The sequence below is a fragment of the Balaenoptera borealis genome (assembly GCF_965194805.1).
Source record: "Balaenoptera borealis genome assembly, chromosome: 14".
Classification (NCBI taxonomy): Eukaryota; Metazoa; Chordata; class Mammalia; order Artiodactyla; family Balaenopteridae; genus Balaenoptera; species Balaenoptera borealis.
In genome coordinates this window covers 86,393,408-86,413,659 of record NC_138875.1, presented here as the reverse complement: position 1 = coordinate 86,413,659, position 20,252 = coordinate 86,393,408, and the positions used below count along the sequence as shown (strand labels likewise).

Sequence of the window (20,252 nt, the reverse complement as noted above, 5' to 3'; positions counted from 1 at the left end):
GCGCAGCACAGCCAGAAAATTAAAAAATAAACACAAATTCTGTAATACAAATACATACGTAAGACAGAACAACAGAGATACGTGTTTAATATTCCAAAACTATTCACTTTCTCCACAGCCTAGCTACTAACCCTACCGTTCCCCCAAACTAGGCGGTCTCCCCTACCCCACTTCCCCCGCGCTTAAGCCATCTGCAAGGTCTGTTAGTCACCTCCGGGGTTTGTCCAGAACGCCCTCGTGTTCCCCACTTCCACTGCTGTGCCGTCCCCACCTCCGCTTCCAGCAAGCCTCCAGCAGCTCCCGCTTGGGCCATGGCAGTGGCTTCCTGGCGGGTCTCATGTCCGCCCTGCCCGCCCATGGTGGACTCCACATGACAGCCAGAGGGAGCTGTTTTAAAACCTGAGTAAATCATGTCCTTCCCCTGCAACAGGCCTTCCAGTGTCTCGAAAGATTCAACCCTCTCCTTCCCTCATTCATTAAACTTGCACAGGGCTTTTTTCTGTCCCTTCAATGCAGATTCCTCCCCCTACCCCCCTTCAACCTCAGGGCCTTTGCACCTGCCATTTCCTCTTTCTGCAGACAGGCCCGCCCCCCTGACACTTTATCTACGGAAGCCTCCACGTCCTCCCCCTTTAGTCTCCATCTCATCACAATTACCGTATTCATGAAGCTCATTGCTACTTGCTTATTGCTAGTTTCCTACACTGGAATACTGAGGACAGGAGGGCTGAGAAACCTTGCCTGTGGTATCCGGGGATACAAGGGTACTTGACACTAGCTGAGCACACAGTAGGCGCTCAATGTGTCCACATCTCTTGGCACTAGGCGCTCAGGAGTCACGGAATGAGTGGCCAGTTGCAAAACCCTCCTTAGAAATCCAGTGTTTTCGAACTGCTTGATGACATGAATCACTAGGGGTGTCTGTTTAAAAACGCAGCCCACTGCTGACCTGAATCCCAATCTCCAGGGGAGGGGACGCGGGCATCTGTGATTGAGACCAAGGGCGTTTGACTAGCGCCGCCCTCTCCAACGGAGCTCCCTTCTTAAGCCAGCTGATGGGGGGGATTTGGGTCCCCTTCCCTGCTTTGCCTTCTGGTCGTGTGACTGTGATCCAGAGTGGGAAAAAAATAATTGTAGGTGAAAACGTGGAGATGCCGGGGATTGAACCCGGGGCCTCATACATGCAAAGCATGCGCTCTACCACTGAGCTACATCCCCAGACCCACGAAAATGATTCCTCGAAGTGAGGATATAGGAAGTAGCGACTTCGCTCCTTCATGTTTTTTCCGTTCTGGAGGCTCAGCGCCTTCAGAGACGCAAGTAAGTCTTTCCCGTCCCAGGAAGCCCACCAACCAGGGGCGCCCGGCCCTGTGCCCGTGGAGACCAGTGTCCGGAGTAGACGGGTGCGGCAGCCGGAGACTGGTGTTTCTTTATGGGTGTGGCGGGAGACGACATAGCATAGCTCATCCTCGTTAGTATAGTGGCGAGTATCCCCGCCTGTCACGCGGGAGACCGGGGTTCGATTCCCCGACGGGGAGGCTGTGTGATTGTTTTAACTCACTCCAACACACACACAAAAAGACATTTGGGGCTTCTCCAAAATGACATGACTATGACAGACAGATATGCGTGGAACCGTGCATATTTGGTTTTCGGAAGATGTCCATTTCCTCAAGAAGATAGTGGAAAAGACTGCATACTCAGCCATGAGCACTATAGGCTCCCTTCTATGTAAGAATAAATATACATAGTGAGTATATTCGTGTTTATCTTTCTGATCGGATTACAGCAACAACTAGAGCGAACGTTATATAGCTCCCATCATGCACCAGGCAGTATTCGTAAGCGCTTTACAGGTGTGCACCCATTTAATCCTCACAATAAGCCTAGTAGGGGCGATTTTATCCCATCAGACAGATGAAATGCAGGCACAGAGCGTGGATCCAGTAACTTGTCCGAGGTCACGTGAATCAGTCTGGTCTAGACCCTGGTTACTTCTGGGGAGAAGGACTGGGATAAGGTGGGAGTGACTCTGCCTTTCCGTTTGGTAGTTTTCTGGACTGTTTGAATTTTATTTTTTTTTTCGCTCTCCTTCCCTTCCTTCCTTCATTTCTTCCTTACTCGATTTTTATCAAATTGGTACACTTAGTTTTTCAAGAACTACTACGCGTTCGTGAAAAGCAGCAGTAGGGTTCCCCGCTGTATCCCCTTGCTCCTGAAGGAATTTAGAACATCCCGTTTTGGTGTACTGTTTATTTTGAGCTGTCAGCACCTCACTGGTCTCCTTGCTGCCACTTGAGCCCCTCCTGTCCATTCTCCATACAACAGTCAAGGGAGACTTTAAGAGGTAAATCATATCCCTCACTCCCCAGCAGCTTTCCAACACAAAAGAAAGTACAAAGCATTCACCGTGGCTTTCAAGGCTGGCAAGATCTGGCCTCTGCCCACCTCTTTGTCCTTGCCTCCATCTTCTGTCCCCTCAACCTCTTCACCTCTTCCACGCTGACTTTCTTTCCATTCATATAACTCCCCGGACTCTGTTTCAGCCTCAGGGCCTTTGCATCAGCTGTTGCCTCTGTTCCAGAGGCTCTTCCCCCAGCGGGGTCTTCATTCTCCAAGTCTTCTCAGCACTCTCTCCTTCTCTTACTGCCCCCATCCCAGGTGTTCCATCCCATCACTACCATTTAATTTGCTTCTTAGCATTCCTATTATGACGAACTATTTTGTTACTGTATTTGTGACTGGGTTACAGGGTCATTAGGTGCTTAGCAAACACTTATTAAATGACTTCACATCATGAAGGACGTCCACACTTGTTCATCCTGTCCCAGACAACACTCCCCAGCCACCCGTCTCCCAAAGGGCAGGGAAGCAGAGAGAGCCGAACCTGGATGCCAACCTGTTGATTTCTTCGTGCCTTGAAGCCAAGCAGCTGCCACAGGTGGGATGGCCATGCTTGGAGGCCGGATCTGAGTCACTGCCCCAAGGAAAGCCCATATGGCCTCCCACATGCCTTGGCGTGGTCAGCCTCCCTGCCATGCCTTGGGCTGCTTGGGGAGCTGCACCCAAGGGGAAACCTTGTTCAGTTGAGCAGAGAAGGGAGCCTGAGAAAGCGGAGCTCTGAGCCAGGTAATATTCGTTCTTTCCTTAATTCAGCAAATATTTTTAAGCACCTATTAAGTGCCAGGCACTGCTGTCGGCCTTAAGCGATACAGCAGTGACAGAGGCTGATGAGTTCCCTGCCCGTCGTGGGTCTGTCATTCTAGCCGGGGGGACAGATAATGGACAAGGAAAACAATACCTAAGCTAACAGTAAACAATAAAGGGCTGGGGTCGCGTAGGGAGGCATGATCAGGGAAGGCTTCTCGGAGGCGGTGGCTTTGAAGGACGAGAAGGGGCGGGTGCGGGGCGAGCCTGGCAGGCATGCGTTCCCGCCGACCCTGGTTCCTCAGCAGCGGATCCCCAGGTCGAGGACCCAGGGCCATTAGACGACGAGGAGGAGAGAAGCGCAGGCTAGAGGTGGCAGCAGCCGAAATAGCTCAGTTGGGAGAGCGTTAGACTGAAGATCTAAAGGTCCCTGGTTCGATCCCGGGTTTCGGCAGCACAACTTTTCTTTCCATGTGTCGGGGGAAAACAAAAAAGACAAAATGATTCTTTCAAATGAATAAAGGGGTTTCATTTTCTTTGTTTAAAACATTTCTGAGCAGTATCGAAGGGAAGCCAGAGGGTATGGGAACCGCCTCACAACTCCCCAACTGGAAAAATCCGACAAGACCAGGAGTTCCCTAACTCCGTTTCTTTCACTTCATAGACACTTAACCTCTGTTAGATGTCTGTTGGTTAATTTTTGCTGTTTATTAATTTTTGCTCTCTGAACCCTCACGGCTAAATCATGGACCAGGGAGGAAAAGTACTCTTTAAGATGGAATTAAATAAAGTGGGATTTTTCCTTCTTTTGCTTTGTAGGAAAAGATGAAATATCTAACCTTTTGGAACACGTGACTAGTTAGGGAACGCTGAATGTACCTTTAAGGGCAGAGCCGAAGGCACAATCATACAGCTAGTCCTCGTTAGTATAGTGGTGAGTATCCCCGCCTGTCACGCGGGAGACCGGGGTTCGATTCCCCGACGGGGAGGCGGCCTCTTTTCGAGCTTCAGTATATTTTCATTTCTCTTCCAAACAAATAACTTTCATAAAAATTCCTTACTCTTTGAAAGAAGCAACCTGGCAGGTAAGCGAGATTTGCACCGGCGGTTGTCTATCATCCGCTTGGTCGCAGTCACGGACGAGCGTCCTCACATCACATTGTTACAAGAAAGAAAAAGACAAAGTTCTTACGTTGAAGTGGAATTTTCCATTTTCTGCATGCCACAGCACCGCTGTCAAGTGTTTGGTTTATATAATGATCTCCCAGAATAAAACTGTCAACTCCTAAGTCCAGGAAATGTTCATTCTGCTGCAAATATTTCATCTTCTCATGTCTTGCGCCGGCCCAGAGGTTAGCCCTCAGAAAATGTCTATGGATTTGAGACGGGAGGTAAGGTGAGTCTAAACAGGACCGTTTTTTTGGTTTTACTTCAGTTGCAGACTCAGCTTCCTGAATATGACTATCATCCTTCCCGAGCTCCTAGTCTTCATTCATTTATTTGTCTGTTCATGTATTTGTTTTCACATTAATTCCATAAATATTTACTGAGTACTTATTATGTGCCAGGCACTGTTCAAGGCTCAGGGGATAGAGCAGGAAACAAAACAGGCAAGGCTCTGCCCTACTGAGCTTAGGACCAAGGCATGGACACAGGCAATAAGCAAATTGTATAAACACAGGTTCTGAGAGTGATAAATGCTATGGAGAAAAACAAAACAAATCGAAGTGATGCGATAGCGAATGCATGGGATTCACAGGTCCCTTCATTTGAAAAAAAATTTTTTTTTAATTAAAAAAAAAAAATCTTGGCCACACCGTGCAGCATGCAGGATCTATTTCCCCGACCAGGGATCAAACCCGCAGCCCCTGCAGTAGAAGGGCAGAGTCTTAATCACTGGACCACCAGGGACGGCCCCACAGGTCCCTTTAGAGAGGTGGCCAGGAAGGCCTTTCTGAGGACCCCGGCAATGAAAAGAAGCCAATCATGAGGAGATCTGGGGAACAGCTTTCCAGACAGCGGGAATGGCAAGTGCAAAGGCCCTGAGGTGCATGGCAGCCTGGTCGCCTGAGGAACAGCTAGGAGGCAGGTGTGGCTAGAGTGCCCGTAGAGAGGAGCAGGGGAGTAAGGGAGGGACGTTAGGGGGTGGTCAACAGAGGCCAGATCACCGAGGGCCTTAAAGGCCAGAGTTAGGAGCATGGATTTGATTCTCAGTTTTACACAGAAAGCAAACATAATCGGGTTTGTTTGGAGCAGAACAATCGGGGCACCTGCTGAACTGACTACATCCCCTCAGCTCGCTCCCGAACCACGTCCAAAATACCACCACCTATGTTGCCATCCTTCTTCCGTTCTGTGGCTAAGGTCGCTCTCATGGCCGCCCTCTTGAGCTACAACAATAAGGACAGAGGATGGCTTTCAACGGAGCCCCATTCCGCAACTCACCCCATCGCCCTCCTGCTCTTTTCCTGTTTCACCAAAACAGTATCAGCAAAGCGTCAGTTCACACATGGGGTGAATATGAGAAGTAGTAGCCCTTCACTGGAGTTCATATAATAACAGCATTTTTAACAATGAGAACTGGCATTTCAGAACACGGGCCTCATACCAGGCACTGTTCTACACCTTCTCTGTGTAACTCATTCAATGGTCACAATCACCCTGTGAAGCAGTTACTATTCAAATCTCCATTTCACAGATGAGGCCCAGAGAGGTGAGGTAATGAAATCACAGCTGCTGGGTCCAGTGTCCCGGGCACCAGCTCATTTGGGACTTTACTATGAAGGGTTTCAGGTACTGGCAGGTTGTAAGGGAGATGATTAGTTAAGGACTGAGGTGGCAGTGTATTTTTGGGTGCATTCTCCACATCATAGTAAAGTGACTCTATTTCTTGCCAGGAAATCTCAGGTGCTGGTGGAAAGAGGCGTAGCCTCACTTTTCAGTGTTCTCCTTGTCTCTCACCGAACCAGTGAGTGGCACCGTGATGACTTGAAGGACACTCCATACGCACTGTGACTTCTCTCCCCTTGGAGAGCACTCTGGAAAAGAGGTGCTAATTGACAGCTAAGGAATGGCTCTTTTCAGTGAGCTATCACAAAGAGATTCCTTCCTTCCTCAGCGTTTTAGTGGGGGTGGATCTGTTTTTTTTTAGTTTGCTCTGTTTTTTTTTTTTTGAATATATCTTTTTTTAATTGAAGTGTTGTGTTAGTTTCAAGTGTATATATGTATATATTCTTTTTCAGATTCTTTTCCGCTGAGGGTTCATGTTAACATTCAGAGCTCTTTTTTTTTTTTTTTTGTCTGCATTGGGTCTTCATTGCGGTGCACGGGCTTCTCACTGCGGTGGCTTCTCTTGTTGAGGAGCTCGGGGTCTAGGCGCTCAGGCTTCAGTAGTTGCGGCTTGCAGGCTCAGTAGTTGTGGCTCGCGGGCTCTAGAGCACAGGCTCAGTAGTTGTGGTGCACGGGTTTAGTTGCTCCGCAGCCTGTGGGATTTTCCCGGGCCAGGGCTCAAACCCATATCCCCTGCATTAGCAGGCGGATTTTTAACCACTGCGCCACCAGGGAAGTCCCAATATTCAGAGTTCTTGTTGGAGAAAAAGAAAAAGAAAAATAATAGGTCTGCAAACCTCACAGTCACCAAAGGTTGGCATGGTTTTAAAGACCAGGAAACCGGAGATTTCTGGGTGGAGGTGCAATGGGGGCAATGTCCTTATTTATTGGAAAGAAACTCTTTTATTTTCTGTTCCTTCTTTTCTGTCTGTGAGGAGCAACATTCAAGAATAGGTCTGTCTCCCTTTGCTCCTTGGTTCCGGTATCAGCTGGAATTTCAGCGGCAGAGCTATGAAGGACGGGTCTAGTTGGGAAACATAAAACGATTTATTTTGATTTGCTTTAAACTTTAACACCCATTTAAGTATACAACATTTTAATTTAGGGGAAAAAAAAAATCTAAAGAATAGACTATAGCAGAGAATTTCAGAAAGCAGAACGAAAGGGGCGGGGGATGTAGCTCAGCGGTAGAGCGCATGCTTTGCATGTATGAGGCCCCGGGTTCGATCCCCGGCATCTCCAATACACCTTTTCTGATTTTTTTTTTTTTTTTTTCCCCAAATTTCTGCCCCTGTTCATCATACAAACACCATGTACATGATTATAACAGGTATTACTCCTCCGGTCACTACTTGGAAGTGGGATTTTCACAATAGGTGGGATCTGCCCTTCCTGAAGTCCCTAACACTCCAAATGTAATTTTGTTAGAAGAGGCAAAGGGAAGCAGTTCCAAGAAACATGTAAAGGCAAAACCTGACATGATGACTGAAACCACGGCAAAAGTGAGAATGATCATTTAGGGAATTTACCCTATGCTTCCTGGCATTGTGACTGCAGTAAAAGGCCTGGAGGCCTGGTGACTCATTCCCGGCCATCAGACGGCAAGCGTGGACGTCGTTCAAAGGGCTGAGCGTCTGTGCGGGCCCTTGCCCTTTATTTGTGCTCTCAATAACTCCCTCTGAAAATGGAGCCATTTTCAGAGGGAGCCACCCAAAAGGAAACCAGCAGACACAGCAGGCGGGATTGTGCTTCCTGCTTCCTCGGCGACAGGCCACGTCTGAACGCATGAATGGCTGTGGCGCACATACTGTTTAAACCTATGTTTATACACTGTACTTTATCATTAAAAATAAAAGCTATTTTCTTAAAAGAAGGGGTCCTGTTGCACTCTGGGTTCGGTGGTTCTTCGTCTGCAGAAATAACGAATTCCTCATCCATCAAATCCTGTCTCTCATTTGATTTGCCCTCATGTTTTAAATCATTAAAACATCTCATCTTAGAGCTGGAGGGATCTGACTCTGTACAGCCTTCGTTTTTTGCGATGAAACAAATTCATGAAATGACTCACCCAGTTGGGGAGTGGAGTACTGGTGACAGCTTCTTTTTGTAATGAACTTCCGTGAAGGTTATTTCTCCCTAAATGTCAACAAGGTTTTAAGAGAACAAAACGTTGAGGTTATCTCTAAAGTTATCAGGCCTCACATGAAACGAATCATACGCTTCTGTTTTACTTTGTATCTTATGCTTAAATATTTCTAATAGCACAATGACAAGGAAAAAAAACACCATAAGGAAAAAAGAACAAGGTATGCTGGGAAATGGAGCTTTCTAGAAAAGATGTCATAAATCTTTGAAAAAAATGTTTCCCAATGATTAGATTTGATTTTACAATTAAAAAAATCAAAGTCCATTATATGAGGTACCAAAGGTAGTCACAGTCTTGCGACTTCCCGGCAGTCTAGTGGTTAAGCCTCCGCGTTCCCACTGCAGGGGGACCCAGGTTCGATCCTGGTCTAAGATCTAAAATAAAAAAACTAGTCAAATTCATAGAAACAGAAAGAATGATGGTTGCTAAGGGCTGGGGGTGAAGGGTTAGTGTCTAATGGGTACAGAGTTTCAGTCTTGCAAGATGAAGAGTGGAGACGGATGGCGGTGATGGCTGCACAACAGGGTGAAAGTTGAAAGATAGCAGAACATGCCCCTGACGTTATTTTGAGCTATCGCGCTTGAAAAACAGCAAATGCAAAGCGAGGCTTTCACTGAACTCCCCTTCTCCGCCCAAAGACAGATCCTTCAAAAGGAACTCCATGGTCCTAGATCCCCTCCCCAGGAGTTTCACCAAGCAGGGAAGATTGGCTTTTGACACAGGAGAGACTAAAAGTTGATACCAAACTGTGTCACAAGCTATCATATCTCTATCCAGTCTTCTATTCTCCCAGTAAAAATCATTTACTCTCCCTTAAGGGGACTTTCCCTGTTAAGATGGTATTTAAGCCTAAATTCTAAAGTCACATCTTTGAGTGACACATTTTCCCTCCGGGGTATCTCCCATATATTCAAGACGTGTGCATGTTAATAAATTATTGTGCTTTGTTTTGTTTTGTTCCTCTTGTTAATCTGTCTTTCATTACAGGCATCTCAGCTAAGAACTCAGAAGGGTAAAAGGAAAATTATTTTTCCTCCCCTACAATATACTTAACACTACTGAACTGTACACTAAAAAATGGTTGGGATGATATATTTTGTGTGTATTTTGCCACAATTTAAAGACAACAAATTAAAACACAAAACAAAGACCCGGTAAGTTAACTAACTCCTTAACGTTCCTATACTAGGCAAAACTGGAGACTGGAGCTTCGGTCTGATTTTCTGACTGGTGGGGGATGAAATGGGTTATTTTGAAGCCAGAGCAGTTTGTTTTCTGCCACACAATGCAAATACACAAATGTAAGCAGGAAAAGGAACAGAGCCTCTAGGGCTTCTTCTTCTTCTTCTTCCCCCCCCCCCCAAGCCGCAGATTCCCTTGACTTCCTTTTATGGTTATGTAACTGATGACAACACTAGGCAAACCTTTCCCATCCAGCTCTCCGATTTCACCCTTTCCCTTGGGAGGAAAATGTTTGCTGGTCGTTGTGCGAACAGTCTCATGATGCTGAGTTAAGCCCCATACAAGGTTGTGTGACCTTCAGGGGAGCTGAGTCCTTTGGGGGAAGGAGGAAAGGCCGGCCGGACCAGCAGGCACCAGTCCAGCCCCCTGCAGCTCAACACCCAGGCCCTTTGTGAGCTCAGCTCATCACGTGCTCACGCCTGCCCACCAATCCCGCCTTGTTGCTGGGTCTCTGTCACTCTTCCATTGGTGCCAGCTCTGAAGCAATCCCTTCTGGGGCGCCTGCAAAAGATGGGTCAGTGGATGAAGGAGCTGAAAATGGATCCAGTGACTCAAGCGGCTTCTGGCACGTTCTAGCACATTGCATTCTAGGTCAGGGGATTTTAGGAGCGTGATTTGATACCCGATTCCTGAATCCAAGTGGGACATTTAGACTTTGGGAGCCCTTCTCAGCAAATAGAAAAGCAGTTGGAACAACAGCAACAAAAATCCTCTGTACAGCAGGGTTTATCAACCCAATGGATTACTGACATTGGGGACCGGGTAATTCTGTATTATGGGGGACCGTCCATTGAAGGATGTTTAGCAGCAGCCCTGGCCTTTATCACTAGATGCTAGTGGCACCCCTCACCCCCAATACCACAGTATGACAACCAAAAATGTCTCCTGGGAATTCCCTGGCAGTCCAGTGGTTACGACTCGGTGCTTTCACTGCTGTGGCCTGGGTTCAATCCCTGGTCAGGGAACTAAGATCCCGAGAGCGGAGAGGGGGCCAAAAAAAAAAAAAAAAGTCTCCAGACATGGCCAAATGTCCACCGATGGGCCAAATCACTCGTGGTTGAGAACCACTGCTCCAAATAAACAGCAGCCACCTGTCTTTGGGGAGGTCATTTTTCCCTCCCCTCCCCCTCACCTCAGTGCCCTTGGACAAATGTTTATTACTATTTGCTTCAACTGAACCCACAGTTAGACTTAAGTTAGGGACCGCAGGGGTGGTGCAGAGAATTTTTCTGCCAGAGGCAACACAGTGTTCTCAGCTCATAAGAATGTTGTTTTCTCTTTGAAGATAACCCTGGGCCCATTCCCCACCCTTTGAGCCTCTCTTCTCCCTCCTCTCCCCCTCTTTCTCCTTCTTTTCCTCCCTTGCCTCTGAAATCAGGCCTGTTTTTCTCTGTACCTTTTGGACCATGAAGAAAACTATGTCACAAAGCTTGTGACTCAGGCTTGAAACAACAGGAATCACAAGGCTTGCAGGAAAGGAACAGCCAAAAGCAAACAGGGTGTGGTTTGAAGCCAGGTCTGGTCACCTGAGAAAGAACCTCAGCTTTTTGTTCCTCTGAAAACTTCTTTCTGAAATTTAGGGAGAAAAAAAGAAAAAAACTTTATAAAGAGCCTTGCTGTTCTGTTCCTTTAAACCCCCTTTCCAAAAAGTTAGAAATAACCTTCACGGAGATCTGTATTGGAAGTCACTGTGAAACTGGCAGAAATGCGTCTCCGTCTCGGGGTGGGAGGCTTTGAGGAGCTTCCAGTTCTTTATGTCTCAGCGCAGAAAGAATTCAGCGAGAGGCAAAGTGATAGATAAGGAATGATTTATTAGAATAGGACGCGTGTGAGCCTTCCAAGCGGGTGGGCGAGAGGGGGCTGCTCCCCGAGAACTTAGTGGGCTACAGTTTTAGAATCCAACAAAAAGTGGGGAGGTGGAAAGACCACCTTCTTCCTCATTCTTTTTTTTTTATTAAGTTTTTTTGTTTTTTTGTTTTTAAATCAGTCATCAATTTTATACATATCAGTGTATACATCCCCACCGCGGTTTTCCCCCCTTGGTGTCCATACGTTTGTTCTCTACATCTGTGTCTCAACTTCTGCCCTGCCTCATTCTTGAGTAGATGTTAAGCTTCCATCATCAGTTCCTCCTCCATGTCAGGGAGGGGAGTTTTCTTGTCCCTCCATCGTCAAGTCAGGACTGTCATGGCACAGTGGAAATGAGCTAAAAGGTGGTAACATATTAAAAATGGTAAATCATCTCAGGTTTCAGTATAATGTCACCCTTTCCTTATATGTTTGTTTTTAGTATGCCCAGAGGAATGTGTCCTGGGAATCATTAAGTTACTGAGCTCACTGGGCAGGATGTGGGTCTCCTTCCAGCGTTGTTTCGGGGCATGTCTCATGCTTCTGTTGCATGGGGTTTTTTTGCTAAGCAAGCCTGCTGGTTTTGTGGTTATGTAAACCTGCTTTCTTGAGTGAAAGACCCCTAAACTTACATACTTTTTTCTCTACTTACAATCCCCTAGTGGGATTAACTATAATATTTAATCACCAACTTTGTCTCTTTACTCTCTCCCTGTCAACTGGGGTCTCCTGCTAACCTGAAAAATGACATTTTATTTTTGTTATTCATTTTAATTGCCCAGTAATAAATTCATTCTGAAAAATGTTAAAAATGATAAGAGGTTAAAGTCTATTTTGAAAATTGCTCAGACCGTCTTCATAAGTACATACACAGGTTACCAAAGAAAATATATAGCAGTTTTGTTCTGATTCACGTTTTAAGTATAATGTTTAAGTAATATAATGTTCATAATTTCAAGCAGCAATGTAGTCTTTTCCTAATGGCAGAACATGTTTTAGTCAGTTGCCCCTTTTTCTATATATATATATTTGAAGCCTTTAAGGGTAAAAATTAAAAACACCCTCCCCTCATTTGTACAAATAGGGAATATTTCTAGAAGAGTCCAGAAAGAACGGTGGCTGGGTAACTGAAGGCATTAGAAAGATTTTCCACTGTAAACTTCAAAAAAATCTGTTGGCATCATGTTCATATATTTCAAAATACTTTAAAAATCTGCTGGAGAAATGACATAGAGATCATAAAATAGATTGTCATAAAAAAAGGAAAAAGATCTAACTGACGATCTTTTTCTCTTCTTTTACCCAAAGGGAATCTGCCTAGAGAATTAAATTTTATATTTGGGATATTAATTTTTTTTCCCCAGGAATAAACAGAACTTAAGATTCAATAAGTATCTTCTTAAAATCTCGGGCTTAAATAGGTTTGATTTCTGATTTCTGAGCTCAGCTAAATGTCAACAGAATTCAAATTCCAACGCCTCCCTGTTGATAATCAAGCACAAACCAGGAAGGCTGAAGAGCAATCTGGAAAGTTCTGTCACCTTTCAAGTCCAGGGCAAAGAGTTTTACACAGCTGTGTGGAATTTCTGCTATTCTTTTCAAAACTCAATGTAGACCTGCCATAGGCATTTCTCCCTTGGAAACTTAGTTTTCACTCCTGTGTTCTGAGGAATTCCCGAGGCTCCTGACGACCCGTCTGAGGCGGGCTTGAGGCCGCGGCCCCGGGATTTGTCGAGTCATTCGTCTTGTCCCGGTGCCCGCCCGGTGGGGGATGGGCGCGGCCGCCACAAGTTTGGGGGCTGGACCCCCCAGAGAGGCCTCGCGACGGGCTGAGGATGAGGGGGAAGTTCAGGGCAACAGAAACACTACCATTATCTAATGAGACTCACAATAAACACCCCTCTTTATTCGCGGGGGGGAAGGGCAGGGCGGGGTGTGCGCTGGGGGAGCGGGATCCCGACTCGGCGTGAGGCGCTCGGCCGGACGCCTGTCCGCCTAGGGCGGGTCTCGGGAACGGCGGGGCCCGCCCGGGCCGGGGGGAGGGGGCATCGAGGTCGGGCGGCGGAGACAGCCCGCTCCGGACGCCTGGACGACTCCACGCCGGGTTTTCACGCCGCCCGCTCCCCATTCTCCCTCCCCTCAAGTCGAGCCCCGGGCAAGTCCGCGGACGCAGCGCTCAACGAGCGGGCTGATCCCTCCGCCCGGCCTCTCGGGACGGCGGCCCGCTCCGCGCCAGATTCGGCCCCAAAGCTCCAGTCTTCACAGGAGAGCATTTTATGAGTGGAATTAGTCGAGTCTGGGGTTTCTCTTCAGAGGGCAGGAGGGCTGCGAAAAGTAGTCCCTTCTCGGCGTTTCTGCGGAGGGATCCATCGGAGCGGCGCTACCTGTAACTATATAAGGAAGCGCCGGGGAGGCGGTGAGCAGGCAGTTTCGTGAAGGCTGAGAACTGAGTTGCGGTTCTTCTGTGTTCGCTGTCGCCACCACCACTTGGTGAGTAGGGGTCCCGGGGGTCTCGCGGCCGCGGGGGGCGCGGGGGGGTCGACTTGCCCGCTGCGGCAGAGGGGGCAGCCGAGGCCTTCAGTCACCCGGGGCCCGCTAGCAGCAGGGTGATCCTGAGGGGGGAGGAACGCGGCAAAATGGCGGCCGTTCCCCGTCTCTCGGAGGGAGAAGCCGGACTCGCAGCGGGCTGTGAGGTGGAAGAGGGAAGATGGGGGACGGGGTAGGGGACTGCGGCTGGAAGGGAAACGCGAGAGGCCCGTGAGGCCTCCATGGCGGCGGGGCCCAGCTTTTTGGGGAACGGGGTTGGGCAGTGTGTGAGGGAATCGAACATTAGGGCCCGGTTTGACTCGAGCGAGAACTCGGTTTCCCGTCCCAGTAAGGGGACGTTAACTGCCGATGCCACGGAGCCGTCGTGCACGCGCGATGGGGGAGGGGACCCGATCGCCCCCGCGGTTACGAGACGTCATCCCTTCTGTGGGCTCATAAGCGAGGGTGGGGCCGCCTGCCGGGATGTGTGGAGGGAGAGTTTTTCTCGTCTCGGAGCACAAGGTTTGGGCGTGGGGTGGTCGCTGCCCTGTTGGCAGGGGACACACAGCCAGTGAGGGGGGAGGGTAAGTGAGGCCCGCGCATTGACTTGGGTCAGGTTTCCCTGCTTTTCTTTCGTAAGTGCATGAAACGTTGGTTTTGATCTTATTTGTCAAGCTTTCGAGTTTTTGGGCAGGTTAGTCATTTGGCTAGTACATAGTGACGCATATCTTTGTAGCATTAGGTATGTGTTGACCTCTGAATTACCTGTTAAACGCTGGGGGTTTTTTTTGTGTGTTATTTTTTTTTGTTCCAACAGACAATGCAGATCTTCGTGAAAACCTTGACCGGTAAGACCATCACCCTGGAGGTGGAGCCCAGTGACACCATCGAGAACGTCAAGGGGAAGATCCAAGAAAAAGAGGGCATCCCCCCAGACCAGCAGAGGTTGATCTTTGCCGGGAAACAGCTGGAAGATGGGCGCACCCTGTCTGACTACAACATCCAGAAAGAGTCCACTCTGCACCTGGTCCTCCGCCTCAGAGGTGGGATGCAGATCTTCGTGAAAACCTTGACCGGTAAGACCATCACCCTGGAGGTGGAGCCCAGTGACACCATCGAGAACGTCAAGGGGAAGATCCAAGAAAAAGAGGGCATCCCCCCAGACCAGCAGAGGTTGATCTTTGCCGGGAAACAGCTGGAAGATGGGCGCACCCTGTCTGACTACAACATCCAGAAAGAGTCCACTCTGCACCTGGTCCTGCGCCTCAGAGGTGGGATGCAGATCTTCGTGAAGACCTTGACCGGTAAGACCATCACCCTGGAGGTGGAGCCCAGTGACACCATCGAGAACGTCAAGGCGAAGATCCAAGACAAGGAGGGCATCCCCCCAGACCAGCAGAGGTTGATCTTTGCCGGGAAACAGCTGGAAGATGGGCGCACCCTGTCTGACTACAACATCCAGAAAGAGTCCACTCTGCACCTGGTCCTCCGCCTCAGAGGTGGGATGCAGATCTTCGTGAAGACCTTGACCGGTAAGACCATCACCCTGGAGGTGGAGCCCAGTGACACCATCGAGAACGTCAAGGCGAAGATCCAAGACAAGGAGGGCATCCCCCCAGACCAGCAGAGGTTGATCTTTGCCGGGAAACAGCTGGAAGATGGGCGCACCCTGTCTGACTACAACATCCAGAAAGAGTCCACTCTGCACCTGGTCCTCCGCCTCAGAGGTGGGATGCAGATCTTCGTGAAGACCTTGACCGGTAAGACCATCACCCTGGAGGTGGAGCCCAGTGACACCATCGAGAACGTCAAGGCGAAGATCCAAGACAAGGAGGGCATCCCCCCAGACCAGCAGAGGTTGATCTTTGCCGGGAAACAGCTGGAAGATGGGCGCACCCTATCTGACTACAACATCCAGAAAGAGTCCACTCTGCACCTGGTCCTCCGCCTCAGAGGTGGGATGCAGATCTTCGTGAAGACCTTGACCGGTAAGACCATCACCCTGGAGGTGGAGCCCAGTGACACCATCGAGAACGTCAAGGCGAAGATCCAAGACAAGGAGGGCATCCCCCCAGACCAGCAGAGGTTGATCTTTGCCGGGAAACAGCTGGAAGATGGGCGCACCCTGTCTGACTACAACATCCAGAAAGAGTCCACTCTGCACCTGGTCCTCCGCCTCAGAGGTGGGATGCAGATCTTCGTGAAGACCTTGACCGGTAAGACCATCACCCTGGAGGTGGAGCCCAGTGACACCATCGAGAACGTCAAGGCGAAGATCCAAGACAAGGAGGGCATCCCCCCAGACCAGCAGAGGTTGATCTTTGCCGGGAAACAGCTGGAAGATGGGCGCACCCTGTCTGACTACAACATCCAGAAAGAGTCCACTCTGCACCTGGTCCTCCGCCTCAGAGGTGGGATGCAGATCTTCGTGAAGACCTTGACCGGTAAGACCATCACCCTGGAGGTGGAGCCCAGTGACACCATCGAGAACGTCAAGGCGAAGATCCAAGACAAGGAGGGCATCCCCCCAGACCAGCAGAGGTTGATCTTTGCCGGGAAACAGCTGGAAGATGGGCGCACCCTATCTGACTACAACATCCAGAAAGAGTCCACTCTGCACCTGGTCCTCCGCCTCAGAGGTGGGATGCAGATCTTCGTGAAGACCTTGACCGGTAAGACCATCACCCTGGAGGTGGAGCCCAGTGACACCATCGAGAACGTCAAGGCGAAGATCCAAGACAAGGAGGGCATCCCCCCAGACCAGCAGAGGTTGATCTTTGCCGGGAAACAGCTGGAAGATGGGCGCACCCTGTCTGACTACAACATCCAGAAAGAGTCCACTCTGCACCTGGTCCTCCGCCTCAGAGGTGGGATGCAGATCTTCGTGAAGACCTTGACCGGTAAGACCATCACCCTGGAGGTGGAGCCCAGTGACACCATCGAGAACGTCAAGGCGAAGATCCAAGACAAGGAGGGCATCCCCCCAGACCAGCAGAGGTTGATCTTTGCCGGGAAACAGCTGGAAGATGGGCGCACCCTGTCTGACTACAACATCCAGAAAGAGTCCACTCTGCACCTGGTCCTGCGCTTGAGGGGAGGTGTCTAAGTTCTCCCTTTTAAGCTTTCGACAAATTTCGTTGCACTTTTCTTTCAATAAAGTTGTTGGCATTCTCAAATAGTGTAATTTATTTATTTTTAATAAGTGTTTCCAGAAGATTTTTAATTAGGGGTGGGGTGTGAGGGATCAATGTTTCGGTCTACCAGATGATTCTGTGGTAACCTGGAGATAAGAAATGTCAGTAAAAGGTGGCCTTAATATGGAACTGTAGTGGGTGAGTATAAATAAAAACCAGACAAGTTGGAGGTTGCAGTTAGAATTTTCCATGTGGACGCTTAGATGTAGATGTAAAACTACTGACTTTAAAAATACTGAGTTTGGGTGTGGTCCCTGAGAGTGGGAGAGTTTCTGGAATACCAGCAGGGAGGAGCTATTAGAGGGCAGGAGTGGTAGAAGGGAACCTACAGAAAAATCAGTTTTAGTACATAGCTCTGTTTAAGTTCACATTGAGCTGCATAGAAAGTCGTTTGACTAGATGTTTCTTTTTAAAAAGGATGTGACTGGTTTTTTTGAATTTTATTTTTTATACAGCAGGTTCTTACTATCTATTTTATGCATATTAGTGTATCTGTGTCAATCCCAATCTCCCAATTCATCACACCACCACCCCCCCCTGCCACTTTCCCCTCTTGGTGTCCATATGTTTGTTCTCTAGGATGTGGCAGTTTAATTTTTACTAAAGTCTCATTAGGCGTTATGCTAGAAAGTTTAGTAGGAGTTAGTAGTTAGAGAAAGCTATTGTCATCATTTTTGCTAAGATAAGATTGTCAAGATTCCTTAATTTTATGTGACTAGATGAAAGATTTGTATATAGCTAAATTGGTGGGTGAAGCAGTTGGCTCTTGGGTCTTTTATAGTAGTGACATTTACCCAATCAAATGCTACTGGTAAGTATCTTTGTATGTCATAACTAGAGCCAAAGGTGAAAGTTGCAGGGAAGTTGGTTTAATATAAGGAGCTGGCACTGGTTGGTAGGTACCCCTGAAGTCAGAGGCTTATTTGAAGGACTCGAAATAAGGGATTTTTCTCTCCGAAGAGCATCACACCCGCCAGCTTCTCCCTTCCACTCTTCCACTTTTAGGGTATGCATGTGTAACTTCTGATGCAGAGGAAATTTTGTATTACTGCCAGTCCTAAAATACCTGAAGTCAACAGGCTTAAGTCCTCGCTTTAGGGAATCACAACTAGGAAATGCCATTTGAGAAGTTTGTCTTAGGCAAATCCGTTACTTACTGTGGGTTTTCACTTTATTGACACGAGAACATGCATAGTTCACTGGATTTCCATGATTCACCCATGCAAATGAACATACAGGTCGAGAAGCAACACTACAAAAATCCCTGGAACTCCACCAGCACCTGTAACCATGTCCAGTCACTGAATAGTTCTTGTGTAAGTAATTTTATTGCTCATTAAAAATAAGTGGTCATAGCATATGAGAAAAACCTCAATAGCGTCTTGAAAATGATGGCTCTGCAGGACAGGTTTTGCAAGGTTCCTAAGGCCGTGTTAGTGATGAGTGCTTTGTCTTCAAGTGTGAGACGGTCAGTGGCTAGTGATGCTTCAGAACGTGGGGCTGGGTCAGCTCATGGGGGGGACCATGTGTGTGACACGCGGAAGGATCTTGGCATTAGAGCATAAAGCTCTGGGGGCGTCCTAGGGGTGGGGATGCTCAATGGAGAACTTGCTGAGGAACACGTGGCTCCTTCCTGTCAAGTTTAACGAAAGGAATTGCTAATTACAGGTGTAAACACTAGAAAAGATTTGAAAAACAATTACAAACATTAAAATCAGTGATGGTACAAAATATATATAAATATATTAAATACTAAAATATGCATAAGATATAGTACAAACATTAAAATCAATGATGAAGTGAAAGTTCCACATAAGCTTACTCCCAGGAAAATGAGTATTACTTGCCTATTACTGTTTCTAATTACAATGTATACATACATTGTGTTTTATAAAGTCAAAGGTAGCCCACCTAAGTTCCTAAGTAGTTAACCATATTCCTTTCCAGTGATAACTAATTTTAAAGTTTGGTATTCCTTTGGGCTTTCCTCCTGTAGTAAATACATATAGTTGTATACATAAATACAAATAGGACCATTCACAACATAGTGTTTCTCAGCTTTTTTTAAAAAAACTAGGTAATTATGGACATCTTTCCATGCCAGCATATCAAGATCTCCATCATTCTTTTTAATACTCTAGTATTTCATTGTATAGATGACCTGTGACTACATCCTTATACACGTATCTATCATATACTAATATTTTGAAAGGATAACAAAAATACAAGATTTCTATTTAATAAGGTTCTTGGGGATAATTTTAAAAATCAGCCTTAAAACACTTTTATAAATAATGATTACTGTGTTTGTTACTGTCTCATATTTTCCTACTTTTATTTTTTTGAGTAGATGATACTTTAATGTGTTTCAGACATATAAAAAGTTTAAAACCGTATATAATGAAAAGTCTTCAATTTTGTCTCCCAGCCACTTGGTTCTCCACCTCCCCCAGTATGTGCTTTCAGAGTTTCTCTATGCATGTACAAGCAACTACTAATTATTAATTCCCCTTTATGCAAAAGGTAGCATACTGGCTTGCAGTCTGTCCTGCACCATGCTTTTTCACTTTGTCTTTTATAGTTTTGACAGAGTTCTAATATCCTTTCATTCTGTATAAAGGAAAAATACCTTTCATGTAATTTTCTCAAGAATAAAGACCACGAGAGCAACACAATCCCTAGTGAACATTTACAGGACCCTTCACCCAACAAATACAAGCATGACAGGAAAAATAGTGATATAGTGATGAATGAGAAGCGTTTCTATCATCAAGGGATTCTGAGTCTATTTAAAGAACAGAGATGCTAGACTTGCTCAGTTTCGTTGAATGATCTTAAAGCACCCCAAAGTTTAGTTTCACACTTGAGTTAATACTATGTAAGGATTCATTTACATAGATGTGATTGTGTGAATCTTGAGTAAACCAGAAGAAAAATGCGTGGCTCATACTTGTTTAGTGTTCCTTTTTATGTTTTGTCTGAAAGCACAACGAAGTCCTCGTCAAGTTATTATAAATATGGTCCTCAGAGAGGTATGCTGTTTAGAGATTGGCAAGCGCTTTTTAACTCAAGGATGTCAGCCTTAGTGTGCAGTGCTATCTCTGCCGGAAGAGGGAGCTACTGGAACAGACTTTGGTTTAGTCATAAAGCCTGCAGCGCCCCCAAGCGGTGTGGTTGACTAGGCAATATGTGCTTTTACTTTTCTATTTCTCACAGTGGGCTGTTTACTTATTAGTAAAAGTTAATTTACTGTCCTCCCAAATGCCTTTTACTTTATCCTGTTTCTGCCAGTCTTGAAGCCATCTCTTTTTTTTTTTTAT

General features: G+C 47.1%; 1 protein-coding gene and 1 long non-coding RNA gene across 2 annotated transcripts; one reads left to right on the top strand and one right to left on the bottom strand.

Annotated features, from left to right (window-relative positions):
* Positions 1 to 3,560: 3,560 nt before the first annotated feature.
* Positions 3,561 to 13,394, bottom strand: LOC309610401. The gene is made up of 3 exons (XR_014233900.1): positions 8,400 to 13,394; positions 4,209 to 8,112; positions 3,561 to 3,607 (listed from the first exon to the last, which is right to left on the bottom strand). It is a non-coding gene; the product is annotated as an uncharacterized lncRNA (long non-coding RNA).
* Positions 13,395 to 13,557: 163 nt separating this feature from the next.
* On the top strand, positions 13,558 to 16,914 carry UBC (ubiquitin C). Its single transcript, XM_082353236.1, has 2 exons — positions 13,558 to 13,702; positions 14,556 to 16,914. Exon 2 carries the CDS (start codon positions 14,559 to 14,561, stop codon positions 16,842 to 16,844), a length of 2,286 nt encoding a protein of 761 aa, XP_082209362.1. The 5' UTR covers positions 13,558 to 13,702; positions 14,556 to 14,558; the 3' UTR covers positions 16,845 to 16,914.
* The last annotated feature ends 3,338 nt before the right edge of the window (positions 16,915 to 20,252 follow it).

Coding starts and splice junctions, on each gene's coding strand:
- UBC (XM_082353236.1), top strand. CDS start 14,559: ATGCAGATCTTCGTGAAAACCTTGACCGGTAAGACCATCACCCTGGAG.